This window comes from Microcaecilia unicolor, chromosome 9, assembly GCF_901765095.1.
Source record: "Microcaecilia unicolor chromosome 9, aMicUni1.1, whole genome shotgun sequence".
Classification (NCBI taxonomy): domain Eukaryota; kingdom Metazoa; phylum Chordata; class Amphibia; order Gymnophiona; family Siphonopidae; genus Microcaecilia; species Microcaecilia unicolor.
Genome location: NC_044039.1, coordinates 167095745 through 167116456, shown reverse-complemented (window position 1 = coordinate 167116456; position 20712 = coordinate 167095745). Strand labels below are relative to the sequence as shown.

Sequence of the window (20712 nt, the reverse complement as noted above, 5' to 3'; positions counted from 1 at the left end):
AGGTACTTCCTTGTACAAAAGAAAACGGGGATGCGTCCCATCCTAGACCTAAGGGCCCTGACCAAATTCCTAGTCCGAGAAAAGTTCAGAATGGTTTCCCTGGGCACCCTTCTTCCCATGATTCAGGAAAACGATTAGCTATGCTCTTTGGACTTAAAAGATGCCTATACCCACATCTCGATACTCCCAGCTCACAGGAAGTATCTTCTGTTTCGATTGGGAACTTGGCACTTTCAGTACTGTGTACTGCCCTTTGGCCTCGCGTCTGCGCCCAGGGTTTTCACAAAGTGCCTGGCAGTTGTCGCAGCATCACTACGCAGACTGGGAGTGCATGTATTCCCTTAGCTCGACGATTGGCTGGTGAAGAGCACCTCAGAGGCAGGCGCTCTACAGTCCATGCGGATGACTATTCGAGTGCTAGAACTACTGGGGTCCGTAATCAATTATCCCATCTTGTCCCGGTTCAAAAATTGGAGTTCATTGGAGCGCTGTTGGACATACGGACGTCTCAAGCTTATCTTCCCGAGGCAAGGGCAGACAATCTCATGGCTCGAGCGTCTCAACAGATCACAGCTTGGCAGGTGTTGAGACTCGTAGGACACATGGCTTCCACAGTTCATGTAACTCCTATTGCACGTCTACATATGAGATCAGCTCAATGGACTCTAGCTTCCCAGTGCTACAGGGGATCTAGAGGATGTGATCCATCTCTCCACCGATTTTTGCAGTTCCCTTCAGTGGTGGACCATTCGATCCAATTTAACCTTGGGACGTCCATTCCAAATTCCTCAGCCACAAAAAGTGCTGATGACGGATGCATCCCTCCTAGGGTGGGGAGCTCATGTAGATGGTCGCCACACTCAAGGAGCTTGGTCCTGTCAGGAAAAGGGTCTTCAGATCAACCTTCTGGAATTACAAGTGATCTGGAACGCTCTCAAGGCTTTCAGAGATTGGCTATCCAACCAAATCATTCTGATTCAGACAATCAGGTTGCTATGTACTACACCAACAAGCAGGGGAGCACAGGATCTCGCCCTCTGTGTCAGGAAGCCGTTCGGATGTGGCTTTGGGCATGCCATCACGGCATTTTCTCCAAGCCATGTATCTGGCAGGCTTAAACAACAGTCTGGCCGACAGGGTGAACAGGATCATGCAGCCTCACGAGTGGTCGGTCAACATGGGCATTGTCCACAAGATCTTCCGAGTGTGGAGCACCCCCTCGGTGGATCTTTTTGCTACTCAGATCAAACACAAAGTCCCTCAATTCTGTTCCAGACTTCATGCCCACGACAGACTAGTGTCAGATGCCTTTCTCCTGCATTGGGGGACAGGTCTTCTGTATGCGTATCCTCCCATACCTCTAGTAGGGAAGACTTTGCTGAAACTCAAGCAAGACCAAGGAGCAATGATTCTGATTGCTCCCTTCTGGCCTCATCAGATCTTGTTTCCTCTTCTTCTGGAGTTGTCCTCCGAAGAACCGTGGAGATTGGAGTGTTTCCTGACCCTCATCACTCAGAACGAGGGGTCGCTTCTACATCCCAACCTCCGGCCTCTGGCTCTCACGGCCTGGATGTTGAGAGCTTAGAAGTTGCCTCCTTGGGTCTTTCAGAGGGTGTCTCCTGAGTCTTGCTTGCTTCCAGGAAAGATTCCACGCAAAGTGTTTATTCTTTCAAATGGAGGAGGTTTGCTGTCTGGTGTGACAGCAAGGCCCTGGATCCTTTTTCTTGTCCTACACGGACCCTGCTTGAATACCTTCTGCACTTATCAGAGTCTGGTCTCAAGACCAATTCCGTAAGAATTCACCTTAGTGCAATTAGTGCTTATCATCAATGTGTAGAGGATGAGCCTATCTCTGGATAGCCTTTAGTTGTTCGCGTCATGAGAGGTTTGCTTTTGTCAAAGCCCCCTGTCAAACCTCCACCAGTGTCATGGGATTTCAACGTCATTCTCACCCAGCTGATGACAGCTCCTTTTGAGCCACTGAATTCCTGCCATCTGAAGTACTTGACCTGGAAGGTAATTTTCTTGGTGGCTGTTACTTCAGCTCATAGGGTCAGTGAGCTTCAAGCCCTGGTAGTGCATGCACCTTATATTAAGTTTCATCATAAAAGTCGTCCTCCGCGCTCACCCTAAGTTCTTGCCAAAGGTGGCGTCGGAGTTGCATCTGAACCAGTCAATTATCTTGCCAACATTTTTTTCCCATCCTCATACCCGCCCTGGTGAAGACAAGTTGCACACCTTGGACTGTAAGAGAGCATTGGCCTTTTACGTGGCGTGGACAAAGCCCTATAGACAGTCCACCCAGTTGTTTGTTTCTTTCAATCCCAACAGGAGGGGAGTCGCCATCGGAAAACGCACAGTCTCTAATTGGCTAGCGGATTGCATATCCTTTACTTATGCCCAAGCTGGTCTGACTCTAGAGGGCCATGTCACGGCTCATAATGTCAGCTATGGCTGCGTCAGTGGCTCACTTGAAGTCAGCTTCTGTTGAAGAGATTTGCAAGGCTGCAACGTGGTCATCAGTCCACACATTCGCATCTCACTACTGCCTTCAGCAGGATACCCAACACGACAGTCGGTTTGTAATCTGTTCAGGGTTTAGAATCCAACTCCACCCTCCTAGGCCCATTTCTGTCCTGTTCCAGGCTGCACTCTCACTTAGGTGTGTTTCTTTTCAGGTCAATCTTCGTTATGTCCTCGCCGTTGCGAGGCCCAATTGACCAGTGTTCATTGTTTTGAGTGAGCCTGGGGGCTAGGGATACCCAAGTCATGAGAACAAGCACCCTGCTGCTTAGGAATATGAAAAGTCTATTAAGAGTGAAGATACATACCCTGTAGCAGGTATTCTCCGAGGACAGCAGGCTGATTGTTCTCACAAACCCACCCTCCTCCCCTTTGGAGTTGTTTCAGTTCTCTGTTTTGCTTTTTATTAAACTGAGGAGGGCACGCTTGCGTCATGGACGGGAAGCCGTTTGTGCATGCGCGGTGTATTCTGCCTGTGCGACAGAGCGTTCTGGAGAGTTCTTTGTTTTGCTATACAAATTTTGCCGGTCTCATGGGCCGTTGCGGACGACGACCCAATCGTGAGAACAATCAACCTGCTGTCCTCGGAGAATACCTGCTACAGGTATGTATCTTCACTCTTAATAGACTTTTCATATTCCTAAGCAGCATTGTTATGGTAAAAGTTACTGATGCATAGCTATTTAATTTTTGTTTTAGGATGAGAGAGTCAGCAAGAAAAATAGAAGAAAAACACTTTGCAAACCGTGCAGGAGAACATGTTGAGTTCTTGCCTGTAGAGTGGAGGTCAAAGCTTACTCTCGATGGAGGTAATTTTTATGTAAAACTTTAATAATTTTATAAATTCATCAACTTAGTTAATAAGGCAGTAAACTGATTCATAAGTTCAGGTTCTTATGTTCAGCAAGTGATAATGAATGTTTACTGTTGTTTATAATATCTAGCTAAATCACATATAACATAGTAACATAGTCGATGATGGCAGAAAAAGACCTGCATGGTCCATCCAGTTTGCCCAACAAGATAAACTCATGTGCCATTTTTTGTGTATACCTTACCTTGATTTGTACCTGTCTTTTTCAGGGCACAGACCGTATAAGTCTGCCCCGCCTCCCACCACCGGCTCTGGCACAGACCGTATAAGTCTGCCCAGCACTATCCCCACCTCCCAACCACCAGCCCTGCCTCCCACCACCGGCATATACTATATGACAGCTTTATTTAGATAATACAGTTCATAATTAGGCAGTTTTCAGGATTTGTTTTTGTCTGATTTATTTCTTTCTGAAAGGAGTGAGATTCATCATTTTTTTAAAAATACATCCTATCTAGCTATGTTGCCAAATCAGGGGGCTATTAAACTGATTCTCATCAGCCCTTCATGTAAGGCTTTACATTAGCACATATTAAGAAAAAAACATAACATCAACAGAGTGGACAAAAAGTGTTGAAAATGTAAGACAATATATTTAGGGGGAAAAAAAAGAGGAGGGGGACTTTCTAATGATCAAAAGAGGAAACTATACAACCAAGAAAAAGCATGTAAAAATTTAACCTGCCCAGATTTCCCACATAAATACCCTCTGGCTTCCCAGCACTGTAGCAATATAGTAATATAGTAAATGATGGCAAATAGACCGGTATGGTTTATCTAGTCTTCCCAGTAAGGTGGCTAGAATTATACATGCCACGCCATGCAGGTTACACCTCTGTTTTCTTTAAAGTGTGAAGGTTATTTTAAGTTCTGTTTTGATTGCATTATCTTGCTTTATAGGAATCCTCTGTGTTTATCCCACAGCTTTTTGAATTCTGTCATTGTTTTTTGTTCCCACCACCTCCACTGGGAGAGTATTCCAGACATCTACCACATTTTCCATCAAAAAGTATTTCCTTATCCTGCTAGACCAGTCCAGACCAATGGGTTATGTCATCCAGCCAGCAGATGGAAGCAGAGAACTGAAGTCTTCCAGTGACATCACAGGTATAAGGGCTGGTACAGTCTGGAACACTCAAGTATTTATCTGCCTACAGCAGATGCAGTAGGTTGGAGTGGTGCAATTGGCCTGACTTCCCAGGGTGCAGTCCACAGTTTCCTTCCCTTGTGGTAGAGTTCCTTGGCCAGTATTGCTCAAGGGGCTAGGGCCATGGTCCATATTTAAGTTGAGTGGTTCTGAGCATTAGCCCACAGGCTTCTACTTGCTGAAGCGTGCTGGCACAGGTCCCTGCAGGACCCCTGCTTGCAGGAGACAGGGTGAAGTCTCTGGTTCTTGATGCATTCCTGCAAAGGCCAGTAGAAAAAAATATTTCCATAGCGTCCCCTCAGATCAATCCAGAGACTTGTGGGTTATGCCCCTCCTCTAGCAGGTTAGATAGAGAGAACTCAGAAGTTTGCCTCAACAGAGCATGTGCAGCCATCCTAACTTCAGTATTCTCTCTATCTAGCAGGTAGAAGGGAGCATACTTTGCAGCTCTGTTGCTAAGGCTTCTATCCCGTTCCCTCGGGTCTGTTGGGCTTTTGCTGGGGTTGAGGTGCTGATGCACAATTTGGGATACACCTGATGGTGCCAGGTCCCTACCCTTCTCCCCCTGTCAGCCTGAAGAAGTTTCAGGAATTAGCTATTTAGCCTCCTGCCTCTTTAAAAAAAAAAAAAAAAGAGAGACACAGCTTGTTTAATTCGACAGAGTTTCCCCGCAGTACTCTTTTAAAGTCTGGGACTGAGAGCTGTAAGTTCGGTTGGACTAGAACGTGAACAGCTGTAGCTGGGGAATTGAGGTAAGGCTTTTATGCCATGTCTATACTGTCGGAATCTGTTCGCGCTGCGGAGCACGAAGGTCCGCATCAGGGTCATGCGAGGCTTGTTCCGGTGGCCTGGGGAAGTGTGGTTCGGAGCAAGAGGACCGCGGTTTAGGCTCAGAGACGACGGAAAGCTCCGATGCGGGTTTGATGGGAAAAGTTAGGTCCGTGTCGGCGCATGCCTCTGCCAGCGCCATTTTTTCTATGGGACCTTCGGTGCAAGAAAGTAGCTCAGTAGGAGCGGCGCCAGTTGAAACCGGGGCGGTTCTTAGTACGGAACCGGCGGTGATGGGAGGTTTTTCGCCAGAATTTGTGCTACTTTTACACAAGGCGTTTTTACTCCGTTCAGAGAGCGCGCGACAGCCAGCGGCCATTTTGTAAGCACCGGGAGCGTCTTGTTCGGATCTTTGTCAAAAAGGGCCCGTTTAGTGCTAGAAGAGACTGCGGGCGACGATTCGGGTCACTCAGAATTTGAGGGTGATCCGGGGTCAGGGGAGTCTGGTCCTGAGACCCTAGAAGAAGGTGAGATACCCATGGGGGAGGGGGATGATCCCACCGCGGCGAGATTGTTCAGGAAAGAGGAGCTTCTTACCCTTATTGGGGAGGCATTGTGAGTGTTAAATTTATTGGCGCCAGAACCCGCGATTCCGGTCGCGGTTAGTATGTCCATAATGTCGGGCATGAGAGCGCCGCCGAGGTCATTTTATATTCACGAGGCTATGCAGATTCTTATTAGGGCACAATGGGATTTTCCAGAAGCTAGTCTCCGTGTTGCTCGGGCCATGGGTAAGCTTTGCCCGTTGCATCAGGAGGATTTGGAGTCTTTACGGCTGCCAGTGGTGCGGCTCTCAGAGATCCTCAGGAGAAAAAGCTCGAGGCGGTGGTCAAGTCGTCATTTGAAGTAGCCGCTTTATCTTTGCAGGCCTCAGTATGCGGGTCGTAAGCGGCTAGAGCGTGCCTGTCATGGGTGCAGAAGGCGACGTCCGAGGATGATCTGATTGAGGTCCTTCTGATTCTAGAATCAGGGTTGGCATATTTGGCTGACCTTTTGTATGATATTCTTCGGGCCTCTGCTAAGGGAGCGTCATTGGCAGTTTCGGCTAGGTGCTGGATTTGGTTGAGGCATTGGGCCGCTGATCTACCTTCTAAGTCCTGGTTGGCCCGTTTGCCCTTTAAGAGCAGGCTGCTGTTTAGTTAGGAGCTGGAGCAAATTGTAAAGGATCTGAGTGAGTCCAAGGGTCGCCTGCCAGAGGATAGATCTAAGTCACAGGCTAAAATGTTTCACCCAAGATTTAAAGAAGCAAAAAAGTATAGGCCTGGTAGAGTCGGCGGTTTCCCTAAGTCACGGTTTTCTCAGAAACAGCAGCAGCCCTTTCGTCAGGATCGCAGAATCCAGCCTCAGGCTAACCGAGGTCAGGCGGGACCCAGAGGTTCGCAATGATGGGGCCCTGGCCCAGGCCTCTCCACCAGTAGGGGGACGGCTGTCCCAGTTCGGGGAGGAATGGGCCAGGGTGACTAGAGACGTGTGGGTGCTGGATGTGATACGAGAGGGTTACAAGCTAGAGTTCGCTCGTTCTCTAGGAGACAGTTTTCTCAAATCGCCATACAAGTCGGCAGTAAAGTGCGCAGCAGTAAGGGCGACCTTAGCAGAATTACTGCGGCTGGAAGTGGTGATCCCGGTACTGGCGGATGAAGTAGGTCAAGGGCGCTACTCAATTTACTTTGTTGTCCCAAAGAAAGAGGGGGCCTACTGACCAGTGTTAGATCTCAAGGTGGTCAACAAGGCTCTGGCTGTGCGTCATTTCCGGATGGAAGCTCTTGCTCAGTGCTAGCGGCGGTACAGCCCGGAGAATTCTTGACGTCTCTAGATTTAAAAGAGGCGTACTTGCACATTCCGATTTGGCCTCCTCATCAAAGATTTCTTCGTTTTGCAGTGTTGGGGCAACATTTCCAATTCAGGGCAATGCCTTTCGGTTTAGCCACGGCCCCTCGCACGTTTTCAAAGGGTGATGGTGGTAGTCGCAGCCGCTCTACGCTCCAGAGGTTTACAAGTTCACCCTTATCTCAACGATTGGTTGATTCGAGCTCCTTTCTACGCAGAGAGCGTGCAGGCAACCCGAGAGGTAGTGGGTCTTCTTCAATCTCTGGGTTGGGTGATAAATTTTCAAAAGAGTCATCTCGTCCCCACTCAGACATTGGAGTACTTGGGAGTTCGTCTAGATACCAGCCGAGGCAGAGTTTTCCTGCCGGATCAGAGGCAGTTGAAATTGTCACAGCAAATTTCTCTCCTTCTTCAGAATCCGGCTCCAAGGGCCTGGGATTATGTTCAAGTACTGGGGTCGATGGCTGCAACACTAGAAGTTGTTCCTTGGGCTCTGAGTCATGTGCTTCCTCTACAGTGGCATGTTTTCAGCCTTTGGTCTCCCCTGTCCGAGGACTATGCAGTTCAGATTCCCTGGTCTCCACAGGCTCGCTTTGCTCTGCGGTGGTGGCTCCGGTCAGAGAATTTGCTTTGGGGCATGCCCCTAGCCACGCCAGACTGGCAAGTAGTGACGATGGATGTCGGGCTGGGGGGTGCACTATCTCGGGCATGCGACTCAAGGGACTTGGTCTCTAGGGGAGTCAAAGTTACAGATCAATCTTCTAGAGCTTCGAGCGATTCGGTTGCCTCTTCTAGCTTTCGAGAAGTTTCTCAGAGGCCTCCCAGTCCGGGTGCTCTGCGACAATGCGACGGCAGTGGCGTATGTCAGTCGACAAGGAGGGACACGAAGTGCTCCGCTGGCAAAGGAAGCAGCGATCCTCTGCTGTTGGGCGGAGAGCCGTCTGACGCAGTTGTCGGCTGCTCATATAGCAGGAGTTCCAAATCTTCAGGCAGATTTTCTCAGTCGGAACCGTTTAGACCCCGGCGAGTGGGAACTCTTCCCGTCAGCCTTTCTCCAGATTGTAGACCGTTGGGGTGTTCCAGTGATGGATTTGATGGCTCGGAGGTCCAACGCCAAAGTAGCCCGATTTATCAGCAGGGGCAGGGAGTTCGGGTCCGAGGGCATAGATGCTCTGCTGCAGCCGTGGCCGGTGGAACTTCTGTATGTTTTTCTCCCGTGGCCGATGGTCGGACGCACGGTGGGCAGGATTGCTCGACACCCGGGACCGGTGGTTCTGGTTGCCCCGGATTGGCCCCGGCGTCCATGGTATGCGGATCTGATACGTCTGTTGATCGACTCCCCGTTCCATTTGTCTCATCTACCGGAGATTCTGATGCAGGGCCCAGTGGCAATGGAAGATCCCGCTCCATTTGCAATTACGGCTTGGCTATTGAGAGGTTGCGATTGAGGCGTAAGGGTTACCCGGAGGCAGTCATTCAGACAATGTTGCAAGCTCGAAAGCGTTCTACGTCCACTGCGTATGCCAGAGTCTGGAGAACATTTGTCTCTTGGTGTTCTGCAGCGGGCCTTTCTCCCCATTCCGCTTCTCTGGGAACTATTTTAGCTTTTTTACAACAGGGAATGGATAAACAGTTGTCGTTGAGCACATTAAAAGTTCAAGTGGCGGCTTTGGCCTGCTTTCGGGGGCGTTTGGGGAAGCAATCCTTAGCCTCTCACCCAGATGTGGTCCGCTTCCTCCGTGGCATAGGGCATATGAGACCTCCTCGAGATCCGGTAGTACCAGCCTGGAATTTCAATTTGGTACTTAGGGCGTTACAGCGGCCGCCGTTTGAGCCTTTGGCTAAAGCTTCTTTGAAAGATCTCACTTTGAAAACAGTTTTTCTTGTGGCTATGGCTTCAGCTAGACGGGTGTCGGAGATTCAGGCACTGTCGTGCAGAGACCCTTTTCTCCGTTTTTCAGAAGCAGGGGTGTCGGTTAGGACGGTGCCATCCTTTGTGCCTAAGGTAGTCACCCGTTTTCATCTTAACCAGGAAGTAGTGTTACCTTCCTTTAGGCGCGAAGGTTATCCTGATTCCTTTCGATCGCTACGTACTTTGGATGTTCGGAGAGCTCTTCTACGTTATCTGGAGGTGACTAATCTGTTTCGCAAGTCAGACCATCTCTTTGTCCTGTTTATGGGTAGTAAAAAGGGGAACATGGCCTCTAAGGCTACAATTTCTCGATGGTTAAGAGAGGCGATTGCGTCAGCGTACTTTTTGATGGGGAAGGTTTCTCCACTTACTATCAGAGCACATTCCACAAGAGCTCAGGCGGCATCGTTTGCTGAATCCAGTCTGGTGCCCTTAGAAGACATCTGTAAAGCGGCGACTTGGTCGTCGTTGCATACATTTGCGAAACATTACCGTCTTGATGTGGCAGCGCGTCGGGAAGCGAGTTTCGGGGCGTCGGTGTTGGCGGCCAGGTTACTACAGTCCCACCCTTGATGAGGAATGCTTTGGTACATCCCACAAGTCTCTGGATTGATCTGAGGGGACGCTATGGGAGGTAAAATTATGTCTTACCTGATAATTTTCTTTCCATTAGTCCCTCAGATCAGTCCAGAGTCCCTCCCTGGGATTAGTTCTCGCAATGTAGGAATCAGTACACTTCAGTCAGCTTTGTTCACGTTCCTGTTCTTAATTGGAAGTTTATAGTGTTTAGTATGAGGTTACATTTATATGTTCTATTTTATAGCAGCTCAGAGACTTCTCCCAAATGTTGCTGCTCTTGTAGAGGCAGGGGGCTGGTTTATGGTTTAATTTCCTACTGCTTTGATATCGTATACTGAAGTTAGGATGGCTGCACATGCTCTGTTGAGGCAAACTTCTGAGTTCTCTCTATCTAAACTGCTAGAGGAGGGGCATAACCCACAAGTCTCTGGATTGATCTGAGGGACTAATGGAAAGAAAATTATCAGGTAAGACATAATTTTACCATATAATTAGCCTCTTAGGCTTTATTCCCATGTCTATTTTCCATGGGAATAACGTTCTACCAAAAAGAGCAATGTGAAAGTGAGGCAGCTTAATATAGGGCAGGCACTGGTAGCAGAGCAGTCCCAGAGATCTATTCCCTGATGTGGTGAGTTGAAGAGGTTGTGTCCAGCAGTGGGGAGAGGTGTTGTTGACAGTGTGCTTTGAATGCCCAGGAGCAGGTGGTGTGGGGCCTGTGGGAGCTGGTGATAGGAGTACTGCCTGCTCCTTCTGTTCTATTTGTAACTGGGAAGGTATAGGTTTGCCTCCAGCAGATCTTGGAGCGCCCCAGGAGGAGAATTGTGGTGATGCCACATTGGGACCGATGTAGCTCTTGCCAGCCATGATCCTCCCACCTTTTAAGGGAATGGCAGCCCATTTTACAGCCAGACCACCAAAGCTCAGGTACAGCTGAAGGGCATGCCATACATGAGTTGAGGGGTTTGGAAAAGTTCTCCTCCTGCCCAGTGAGATGAGCTCACATTAGAAAAGATCCCAGTTAGGGCCTCCAAGGGCCCTAGAGCCACAACTATTACAGACCATTACGATCAGTGTCCTGTAGGCCTTAGTGGATTGGGGGGGGGGGGGGGGTCCTTCCAGTTGGAGAGTCTTCGGGACCCATGGCCCCTTATCAGAAAGCCAAGCAGCTCCAGAGACCAAGTGTTTTGTGCAGTATTGAATCAGGGTCTCCTTTTGCTGGTATCACTCTGGATTGTACTTGAGAGCTAAACAACGAAGATCCTGAAGATGACTCATACAGTCAACCTCTCTAACCCTGGGGGATGTCTGCAGAGGAGGATTCCTTTTTTTTTTTTTTTAATTTCACACACTTCTCCAGTTGCCTCCTTCACGTACTTAGGGTTTATCATAGACTACAAACTCTTTCTCACTGCAGATTTCCAAAATATTAAAATCAGGTTTATTTACATTTTGCCAGCTACTCATAGCACATAGCTACTTTAATAACTATACTTGAATCTCTCTAGTACATGCATTCTTGATCTCCAAATTGGACTGTAACATTGTGTTAGCAAGAGTGCCTGCCTACCAGCTAAGTGCTTGCACCACTACAAAACACATTGGCGCGTTTTATCTGTTGAACTGTAGGTTTCATTCTGCCCATCGCTTCTAATCCATTTACATTTACTCCTGATCCAGTATCATATACAGTTTAAAATTCTCCTTTTAGTCTTTAGGGCCCTGCGAAAGGGGACTCCATCCTATTTGGCTTCATTAGTCATTCTTTATACGCCCTCCAGGGTACTAAGATCACTGAGCGACCACCTCTTATCTCAGTCCTCCCCATTAGTGGGACAGTTAAATGTTACAAGAGAAAATGCATTTTTTTTCTAGCTACCTCGTTGTGGAATAGCTTGCATCAATACTTGAAAGAAGAGCCCTTCTTTCAGTGATCTTTCAGGGTTTTGGGGCAGGATGTCAGGTATTGTGCTGACAGTCTGTTTATTTTGTTTTCTCTTTCTGTTCTTTTGATTTTCTTCGTTCCATTTTCTTTTGAATTTTGATTGTGTATCTTTCCTATCACATATTGTTGTTCCTTTCTGTTTCTACAAATATATTTTATTCTTTTTTTGTACACCGCTTTGAGGATGTTATAATGCCTCTATCGCTCCATGGTGCAGGGGCCAGTGGTCATGGGGGAATCCAAATCCCTGGCATGGCCCTTGAGAGTCTTCACCTGAAGAGCACAGGTTACTCACTCACTTATTTCCACACTGCTAAAGGCCTGCAGGCAGTCCATTTACTTGGCATATGCTCAGGTCTGGCAGATTTATTTTGAGATAATTTGTTGAATGTGAGCTCTTCCCTTGGCAGGCTGAGTTGTCTCTTCTTCTTGCCTTTCTGCTGGAGGGCTTGGAGCTGGTTTTGACTGTAAGCATCCTAAAGGTTCAAGTGGAAACTCTTATTTCAGGACGAAGTTTAAGGGATGTCCTTGGTGACACATTCAGATGTCCTGCGTTTTCTGCCATGATCAAACATATTCATGCCCCTCTTTGGACTGTTTTGCCCTAGTGGGACCTCAACCTGGTTTTCATCATCTAGGTGGGGTCACCCTTTGAGCCTTTGAAATGGGTATCCTTGAAGGATCTTGCTCTTGTCGCAGTTTGTTTAGCCAGAGAAGTCTCTCAATTGCTAACTCAATTCTGTCAGAATCTTTATTTGCCATTTATGGATAAGGCTGTCTCTCTCCTTGTTGTTCCATCCTTCTTAGTGAAGGTGGTGTCTTCCTTTTTATATCAATCTGGTAGTGACTCTTACTGGCCTTTGTAGAAAGGGTAGAATCGAATTCAAAGCAGAAGCTTTAAAAATTGGATGTCCATGGGGTGCTCCTGCAGTACCTGCAGACCGCAAAGTCCTTCTGGAAGTGTGATGTGCTTCCCCCCCCCCCCCCCAAATCCGCATAAGGAAGAGGCTGTGTTCATCCTCCATTGTGTGTTGGATTCAGGGGCGTAGCTACGGGTGGGACTGGGTGGGCCCAGGCCCACCCAAACAATACTCAGGCCCACCCAGTTGTCCTGATAGGATATGCGCTTTGGCGCCGAGCCTCCACGACATGCAGCGTTTCGGTAGCCAGCAGCGCTCCAGTCCTACTCCCGCTCCTACTAGACTTAACTTTTTTTTTCTTAATTCGGGTCCCCTTTCCTGATCTAGACCTGGCCAGTCTAGCGCTGCACTCCCACGACGCTACTCACTGTGAGGTCTGACTCTATCTTCACTCTGGATTCTGCTGCTTTGCCTTGCTTCCCCCCCCCGTGTGCACGCTGTCGCCTCAGTGCACTGCAGACCCGGGAAGCTGTGAAACCTGTAATCCTTTCAGCACAGAGCAATTTTCTACCGGCAGAATTTGCTTAGGTGACTGCTTAGTAAATCAGGAAAATTCCTTTGAAAACTGCCTTAATTTCTGCCTCCGCTTTCTCTTTATCCTTTCAGAGGCACATCTATGTTGCTTCTTTCATTTGCAAAGCAACCTGATGCTTAAATTAGTGTTGCTGCAGCTCCTTTACTGTGCCCTTGCTAGAGCAATATCAGCCTTTTCTTGAGCCTCCCCCTTCCCGACCACCCTCAGCACTGCCCTGCGGCCCCAGGCCAGAACAGGCATAGGAGCCAGCGCACACAGAACAGAGCAGGGTGCTCGAGTCTGCACTGCCTGCCACCACATGCAAGCCAGCTGTCCTCCAGGTAAAATAAATAAAATGTTTTAATTTTAATGTGTACAGTGTAATGTTGGCTGGTGATGGCTTCCTGGTGGGGGTAGGCTGTTCACTGCCTAGGACAAAAAAAGGTATGCGTAATCATTAATATACCTTTTTTTTCCTAGGCAGTGAAGAGTCCAAAATATACCTTTATTTTGCCCTAGACAGTGAAGAGCCCACCCCCCAACCAGAAACCCACCAACAATAAATTTTAGTAGTGACCAGGTTAACATTTTAAAAAGGTTGTAAATGTTGGTGGGTTGTTGGGTGAGGTTGGTCTCTGCATTGCCCAGGTTTTAAAAAATGTTCTAAATTTAATGTAGGCAGGTCTCTGGGTGGAGGTGGGGTCTGCAGGGACCAGGACATTTAAAAAAAAATTTATATTTAGTGCTGGTGTCCTTTGGGGGAGGGGGGAGGAGATGACAGACCATGGGGGATGGCTAGGGGGTAGGACAGGGCTGACACTAGGCTACAGGGAGGAGTGGGAGATGGGGTAAGGTAGGGCTGATGCCTAGCTATGGGTTGGATGGTGGGGATGAGCTGATACTGGGCTATGGGGATGGTTGGGGAGGAGAGGGTAAGGTACAGAAGGGAAAGGCTGATGCTAGCTAAGAATGGACTTATGTCTGGTCAAGTTTGGTATGGCATCAGATCACGCCCCTATCTGGGCCTCTTGGAGGGGTTTGGGGAGAGAAAGGGGTCACGCTTTTTGGAGATTGAACGAATCTCTACTTGACTCAGTGGAGGAATGTGAGGAAGTTCGGAGGGTGATACAAGAATATTTAGCCTACAATGACACGGGTGAAGTGGCAGAGGGGACGCTTTGGGACGCTCTTAAAGTTGTGGTGAGAGGACATCTGATCAAAAAAGGCAGTCAAAGGAAGAGGGAGGGTCAAAGGCGGGAATTAGAGGTAAGACAAAGATTAGCGACCCTAGAGGCCCAACATCAAGGTGGACAATGCCCAGAAGTACTTACAGAACTGAGGGAATATAGGGCTGTTTTGCATCAAATTCAAATAAAACAGATGGATTTTCAAAGGAAGTTAGCCCAGCAAAAGTTTTTTGAATATAGTAATAAGTCGGGGAGGATGTTGGCGCGTTGCCTTCGCCGGCGACGGGTGGGCAATACTATAATGAAACTTAAGGGGGAGGGGGATGCATTACTATAGCAAGATAAAGAGCTTAGAGACCGGTTTGCCCAATTTTATGCAGCTCTGTATACTAAGGAAAATGGGGAATCCGGGGAAAAGATTAAAGAATATTTAAGCGGGTTGGGATTGCGGAAACTAACCGAGATGCAAAGAGATACATTGGACAAGCCCATATCATTGGATGAGATAGAAAGAGTTATTAGAGGCTTAAAGGGAGGGAAAGCGCCGGGACTCGATGGGTACACGGCTAAATTCTACAAGTTAATGAGCAAGGAGGTAGGGCCGTTGTTAGTACGGGTAGGGAATGAGTGCTTCACATCAGGGACCTTGTCGAGGAGTATGTATGAAGCGGGAATCTCGGTGATTCCCAAGCCGGGGAGAGATCCCACACTGTGTGCATCCTATAGGCCTATATCCCTTATAAATATAGATATTAAGATATTGGCCAAGGCTATGGCGGAGCGGATTAATAAATTTCTGCCCCAATTAATCCATGAGGATCAATCAGGCTTTATTCCGCACAGGCAAGTAGCGGATAATATTAGGAGATCTCTAAACATAATATGGGAGGCCCAACGTCGAGGTGGGGATTTTGTACTCTTAACAACGGATGCAGAAAAGGCCTTTGATCGGGTCAAGTGGCATTACCTGTGGGAGGTGTTGGAGTTTATGGGGTTTGGCACAGGGGTATTGACATGGCTTAAGGGGCTATATGCAACACCAATAGCTCGTATAAAAGTTAATGGGGGATACTCCGATCAGTTTCGGATACAGCGGGGTACGCGACAGGGCTGCCCCCTGTCGCCCTTGCTCTTTGCTCTGGCGATTGAGCCGCTGGCGCAGAGGATTAGGGAGACAGCATTGAGGGGATTTTGGTGGGTGATCAAGAGCACAAAGTGGCGTTATTTGCAGATGATATTCTTTTTTATGTAAGTCGCCCGGAAGAGACCCTACATTCTATATGTATGGATCTTAGAGCGTTTGGAACTATATCTGGCTTTAAAGTTAATTACGATAAGTCTGAGGTGTTGGGCATTACGGGTCCCACTTTAGATCTGAAGAGTCTGTTAACCAGATTCTCTTTTAAGCAAGCCAGAGAGAGCTTTCGATATCTAGGGGTAAGGCTTCCTCGGGACCTTGCATCTTTATATGGGATTAATTATGTTCCCTAGTTTAGAGAACTTAGAGCAGACTTAAGTAGATGGAAAAATGGGTTGCTTTCATGGTGGGGCAGAATAGCGGTTATCAAGATGAACTTACTTCCTAGGTTGTTGTTCCTCTTCCAGACGCTGCCATTGGAAGTTCCTTCGGGTACCCTGAACAGATTACAGTCTGATCTGTCAAACTTTGCTTGGGGAGAGAAAAGGGCGAGGCTATCAAAGCGAATTATGTGGAGTGGAGTGGAGGAAGGAGGGAGGGGGATGCCCAACATTACATGGTATTACCAAGCAGCACAATTAAAGCAGGTGGCGGAATGGAGTAAGGGGGAAAGGGTACCAGTAGCTGTATTAGAGCAACATTTGGAGCCTAGGTGTAATTTTGAACGGGGATTGTGGGGATCTGGAAGGATGTGCGCCTCCCGTAGGGGAACTGAAAATCCTTTTATAGGGCATTTGTTACATACATGGGATGTGCTGAAACGCAAATTTAAAAAGGGAGTTAAAACCTCAACAATGGCTCATATTATTCATGAGGTCGAGTTCCCGGCTGGAGAAGCGGGGGGTACGTTTCATGAATGGTATAGAAAGGGCCTACGGAGATTCCGTGACTTGTTGTCAGAGGGCACACTAAGGACATTTGAGACATTAAGGAGGAAGTTTGCCCTGCGGGAGTCTGATAATTATGCATATTTGCAGGTCAAACACTATATGAGCAAACAGGGGTGGTTACATGCTGACCCGAGGGAACAGGAGCCCCTAGAAAACATCTGGGTTACACTGGAGGTGGGGAGGAGAGGCATTTCCAGGCTATATAATTATATTAGAGGCAGCACATTGATTAAACTACCTTATATGAAAGCATGGGAGCGCGATTTGAATTGTGAAATGAGTGTGAAGGAATGGGAAAGGGTATGCCTAGAGGTAAAAAAGGCATCTGTGTGTGTATTAATAAAGGAAAATGCCTACAAAGTTTTAAGCAGATGGTACTACACGCCAGATAGGTTAAAACGAATGTATGCTAATGCTTCAGACCGGTGCTGGCGATGTGAAAATGACCTTGGTAGTTTTTTACATGTGTGGTGGTCTTGTACTCTTATGCGTTCTTTTTGGGCAGAAATAATTATGTGCCTGACCTCTATTTTGGATACACAGTTTCCTGCAGAACCGAAGTGGTGTTTATTGGGGTGGGGAAATAAAAGGGGCAAGAAATGGCAGAAGCGGCTAAAAAGACTGTTTGTCAGCCGCGAAGCTGGAAGTAGCAGCCCACTGGAAACAGAGAGTGGGGCCTACGATTGTAGATTGGAAAACGAGGCTCCGGAAAATAATGGGACTTGAACAACTGACGGACAGACGGAGGGGTAGATTTGACCCTGGTGCGGAGGAGTGGACACACTTAGAACGTTTATGGACTGCTGCTACTAATGCGCAGAGTATTCAGCCTTAAATTGAGGGTGGGGGGGAGGGAGGAGAGAAAATTCATTATGTTTTCAATTGTTTATATTGCAGTTCACTTTATTTGTATCCGTTGTACAGCTGTTAGCTGATTATGTGTATGTATTTAGGAACAATGTGACTAAATAAAAATATTTTTCAAATTAAAAAAAGAAGTTTGGTATGGCATAACATAACTATATTTAAAAATATTGTTTTTTCCTTTAAATATGTTTGGGGTTTATGTTGATGCAGGGCAGCTGTTGGGCAGAGAAATCCATCATCAAGTGCATTCTAAGGCATTATTTTGTAGTATGCCAAGAAACACTACTCATGCTTATATACATAGTGCCCACCCATGTTAGCTCTGGGCCCACCCAAAATGTCAGGTCTGGCTACGCCACTGGTTGGATTAAGGCAACAATAGAAGCAGCCTGTGTACTTCACCAGAGAACCGCCCCTGTGGGGGCTACTTGCGCATTCCACACAGTGCAGATGACCTCCTTGGCAGAGGCCCAGGTTGTCTTATCTGCAGTCATCCACAGAGCAGCAACTTGATTGTCATTACATCCTTTATGAAACACTACAAGATTGATATTTCAGCCAGAGGCTGGTTGTGGCAGAGCTGTGCCTTGTATTCCCCATCACAGTAAGGTATGGCTTTTGGACATCCCATTGCTAGAAGCTGGTCTATCAGGATAAGGAGGTGAATTTTATTCATACTTGTTAATCTCCTGTCCCTGAATCATACTAGATCAGTCCAGGGTCTGCCCTGGAAAACTTCAGCGTTGTGGAATTATTTTGGGTTATCTGCCTTCCTTTAATTCCTTATAGTGTAAATAGTTATTGCTGTTGGGGGTACGTTAGTTTGTTCTGCAGTGGTTCCCCGGGGGGGGGGGGGGGGGGGGGGGGGTCTCAAATAGTGAAATCAGGTTTGCAAATTCTTCTTCTTTGGCATTGGTGTACTGAAGAGTTCCAGGCTGCACCAGTCCTTGTACCAGTGGTGTCAGTAGAAGACTTCAGTGCTCTACCTCCATCCGCTGGTAGGGGGATGCAACTGATTGGTCTGGACTGGTTTAGCAGGACTTAAAAAAAGGAAATTAACAAATATGAATACATTTTGATCTTCCTGATGTTACTTTTAATTTATCTCCTTGCAACTTCAGTTCATGTCATCCAGTTCAACAGTTTGTCTGCAAGAGATTTGTTTTTTTTTATATTAATACCTCTCTATTCCACTTTTCCTCTATGTATTCAGGTTTTCAAGTCTTCTCATATCTTTTGGTGCAGCCCTATATAATTTTTGTTGCCTTCCTCTGACCTGCTTCATCATTTTTTTTGTCCTTAGAGATGACTTCCAAAACTGAACACAGTACTCATTGGGCCTCACCAATGACTTGTACAGGGTCATTTACACCTCTTCCCTTCCGCTTGTTATGTCTGTCTATGCAGGTTAGCATTCTTCTGGCTTTGGTAATCGCTGTACCATATTTTTTTCACCACCTTGAGATCCTCGGACACATATCAGCCTCTCATTAGGATTTCTACACCCCAAGTGCATCACTCTGCACTTCTTTGCAATAAATTTTAACTGCCAAATATTAGACCATTCGTATTTTTTTAGATCATTTCTCATGTTTATTACCTCTGGGGTGTCCACTCTGTTGCAGGTCTTCATGTCGTCCATAATATCTTACTAATATCTAAGTGAGGATTGTTACACCCAGAAGACAGCATATGCTAGCCCTAGTTAATTTTCCTCTAATTCAGCTCTGTGTAATATGATTTTACACCCAATATCTTTTTAATACAGTGCCAACATTAGAAATCCTGGGTAAAGGATCTAGGATTTCACATGCCAGGCTTTTTCTGTTTTTCTGTCCCCCCACTCCCACTCGCTTTCTCTTTTTTTTTTTCTTTTTAACTGTAGGCACAACATACGTAAACTTTTTTTTTTATCTGCTTTGTGTTCTGAGCACTTTATTTTGTCACTTTATTTTGTAATCAGTCTTTAGATATTAATGCTACTGCTTTTATGAAATTTCATTGAATCTTGAATTCATCAGCTGCAACTATGTTTATGACCACAGAAATTTAGCCTTGTTCTGAATTGGTTAGAATTGAAGAAGTTTTGTGATTTTGCTTTTTAATATCGAATTTAATCTTTCTTCTTTCCAGATATAGTTGATTCTATTACTCCAGATAAAGTGCGTGGTTTAAGAGATATACTGAACAGCAGTGCAATGGACATAATGTATTATACAAGTCCCCTTTACAGAGATGAAGTAAGTGTTGAGATGTAATTTTCTCTGAAATTTTAGTATGCCAATAGTTACCAGTGCTGCAGAGCTGCAAATGTGGGTTTTCTAGTTGAATGACATATCTGGTTGCCATCAGAGATTATGTAATGAAATTTAGTTAAAGCATGCAGTAAATTTCAGTACAGAACCTTCTCTGGGATAATTATATGTTTTAGGCATATACATTTATATATAAAATGCGTAGTCCCATTCTTGAGTGCACAGATTGCACTCTGAAGTGATTGTAGCTATTTAAGTTTATTTTATTTATAACAACATTTATACCCCTCAATTTCCAACTTACATTGGTTCATTGTGACTTACATTAGCAACAGGGGCATTAACAGACCATATAAAACAAAGTAGTAAGGGTTACTGAAGATACAGGATAGCTTCTAAAAGGGTGAGGTGTACGGGTCAAATGATTAGGGTTTGAATTTATTTTGCAAAAATATTTCAATAATTTCTTTTTCAAAGCCACATTAGCTGTGCATTTGTTTTTTATGTGTTTGCCAATAATTTACTAGCTTACTCTGTCTGTTCTGTTTTTCTTACTTTCTAATGAGTGCAGCTGCTGGCTTTATTAATGCATTGTAAGTAAAAGCTTAATGTGTGATGTAACACTGCAAGGATCATGCTTATTTACTGTATACTGATTATACCTTAAAGTGTGGGTTGTCTCTTCTGCCAGCAGGTGGAGATAGATGATAAAAACCGAGCTCTCTTATATTTCCTTAGCCTCTGCAGCAGATAAATCCAGAAACTCGTGGGTTGAATCTGTCTACCAGTAGGTGAAGATAGAGAAACTGAGCTGAAGGGAGTTATAGTAGATGGCCAGCCCCTCCATCAGTTAGTATATCTCTATCTCCAGCAGGTGGTGGATGGTTTCTTACCAGCTCCTGGATTCAGTGATTTTAGGGGTCCTCCTGAGTTTAATAGCTAGTTGAGGCAGGGTGTGTTTGGTCACTGGGACCACCTTTGGGGGCATACTTGCTTATCAGGTCCATGCCTCACCCCAGTAATCCCTTTCTCCCAGTGATTCTCGGGCTTCTTGTGGCTGCTCTGTAAACTTCTTTACAAAAAACAAAACAAACAACAAAAACGAAAGAGACAGAGTTCAGCCGGCATAGAGAGCTATGTTTAGCCTTTTGTCTGAAAAGTACGGGAGATCCGGTTCCTGACTGAATAGTACTGTGTTGAAAGAGCTTACTGGATTGTTTTGGGCAGTGAGCTTGTGGCTAGGAGG

General features: G+C 46.4%; 1 protein-coding gene across 4 annotated transcripts in view; it reads left to right on the top strand.

Moving 5' to 3' along the window:
* DDHD1 (DDHD domain containing 1) overlaps positions 1 to 20712 on the top strand; it is a 243404-nt gene that overhangs the window by 108469 nt on the left and 114223 nt on the right. For 2 of the 4 annotated variants that reach the window (XM_030214712.1, XM_030214709.1), the window contains 3 exons: positions 3223 to 3332; positions 4427 to 4504; positions 19345 to 19451. In XM_030214712.1, coding sequence (XP_030070572.1) covers positions 3223 to 3332; positions 4427 to 4504; positions 19345 to 19451 — 295 coding nt within the window. The remainder of the gene's footprint in view (positions 1 to 3222; positions 3333 to 4426; positions 4505 to 19344; positions 19452 to 20712) is intronic. The other 2 variants (XM_030214713.1, XM_030214710.1) reach the window with 1 other exon arrangement.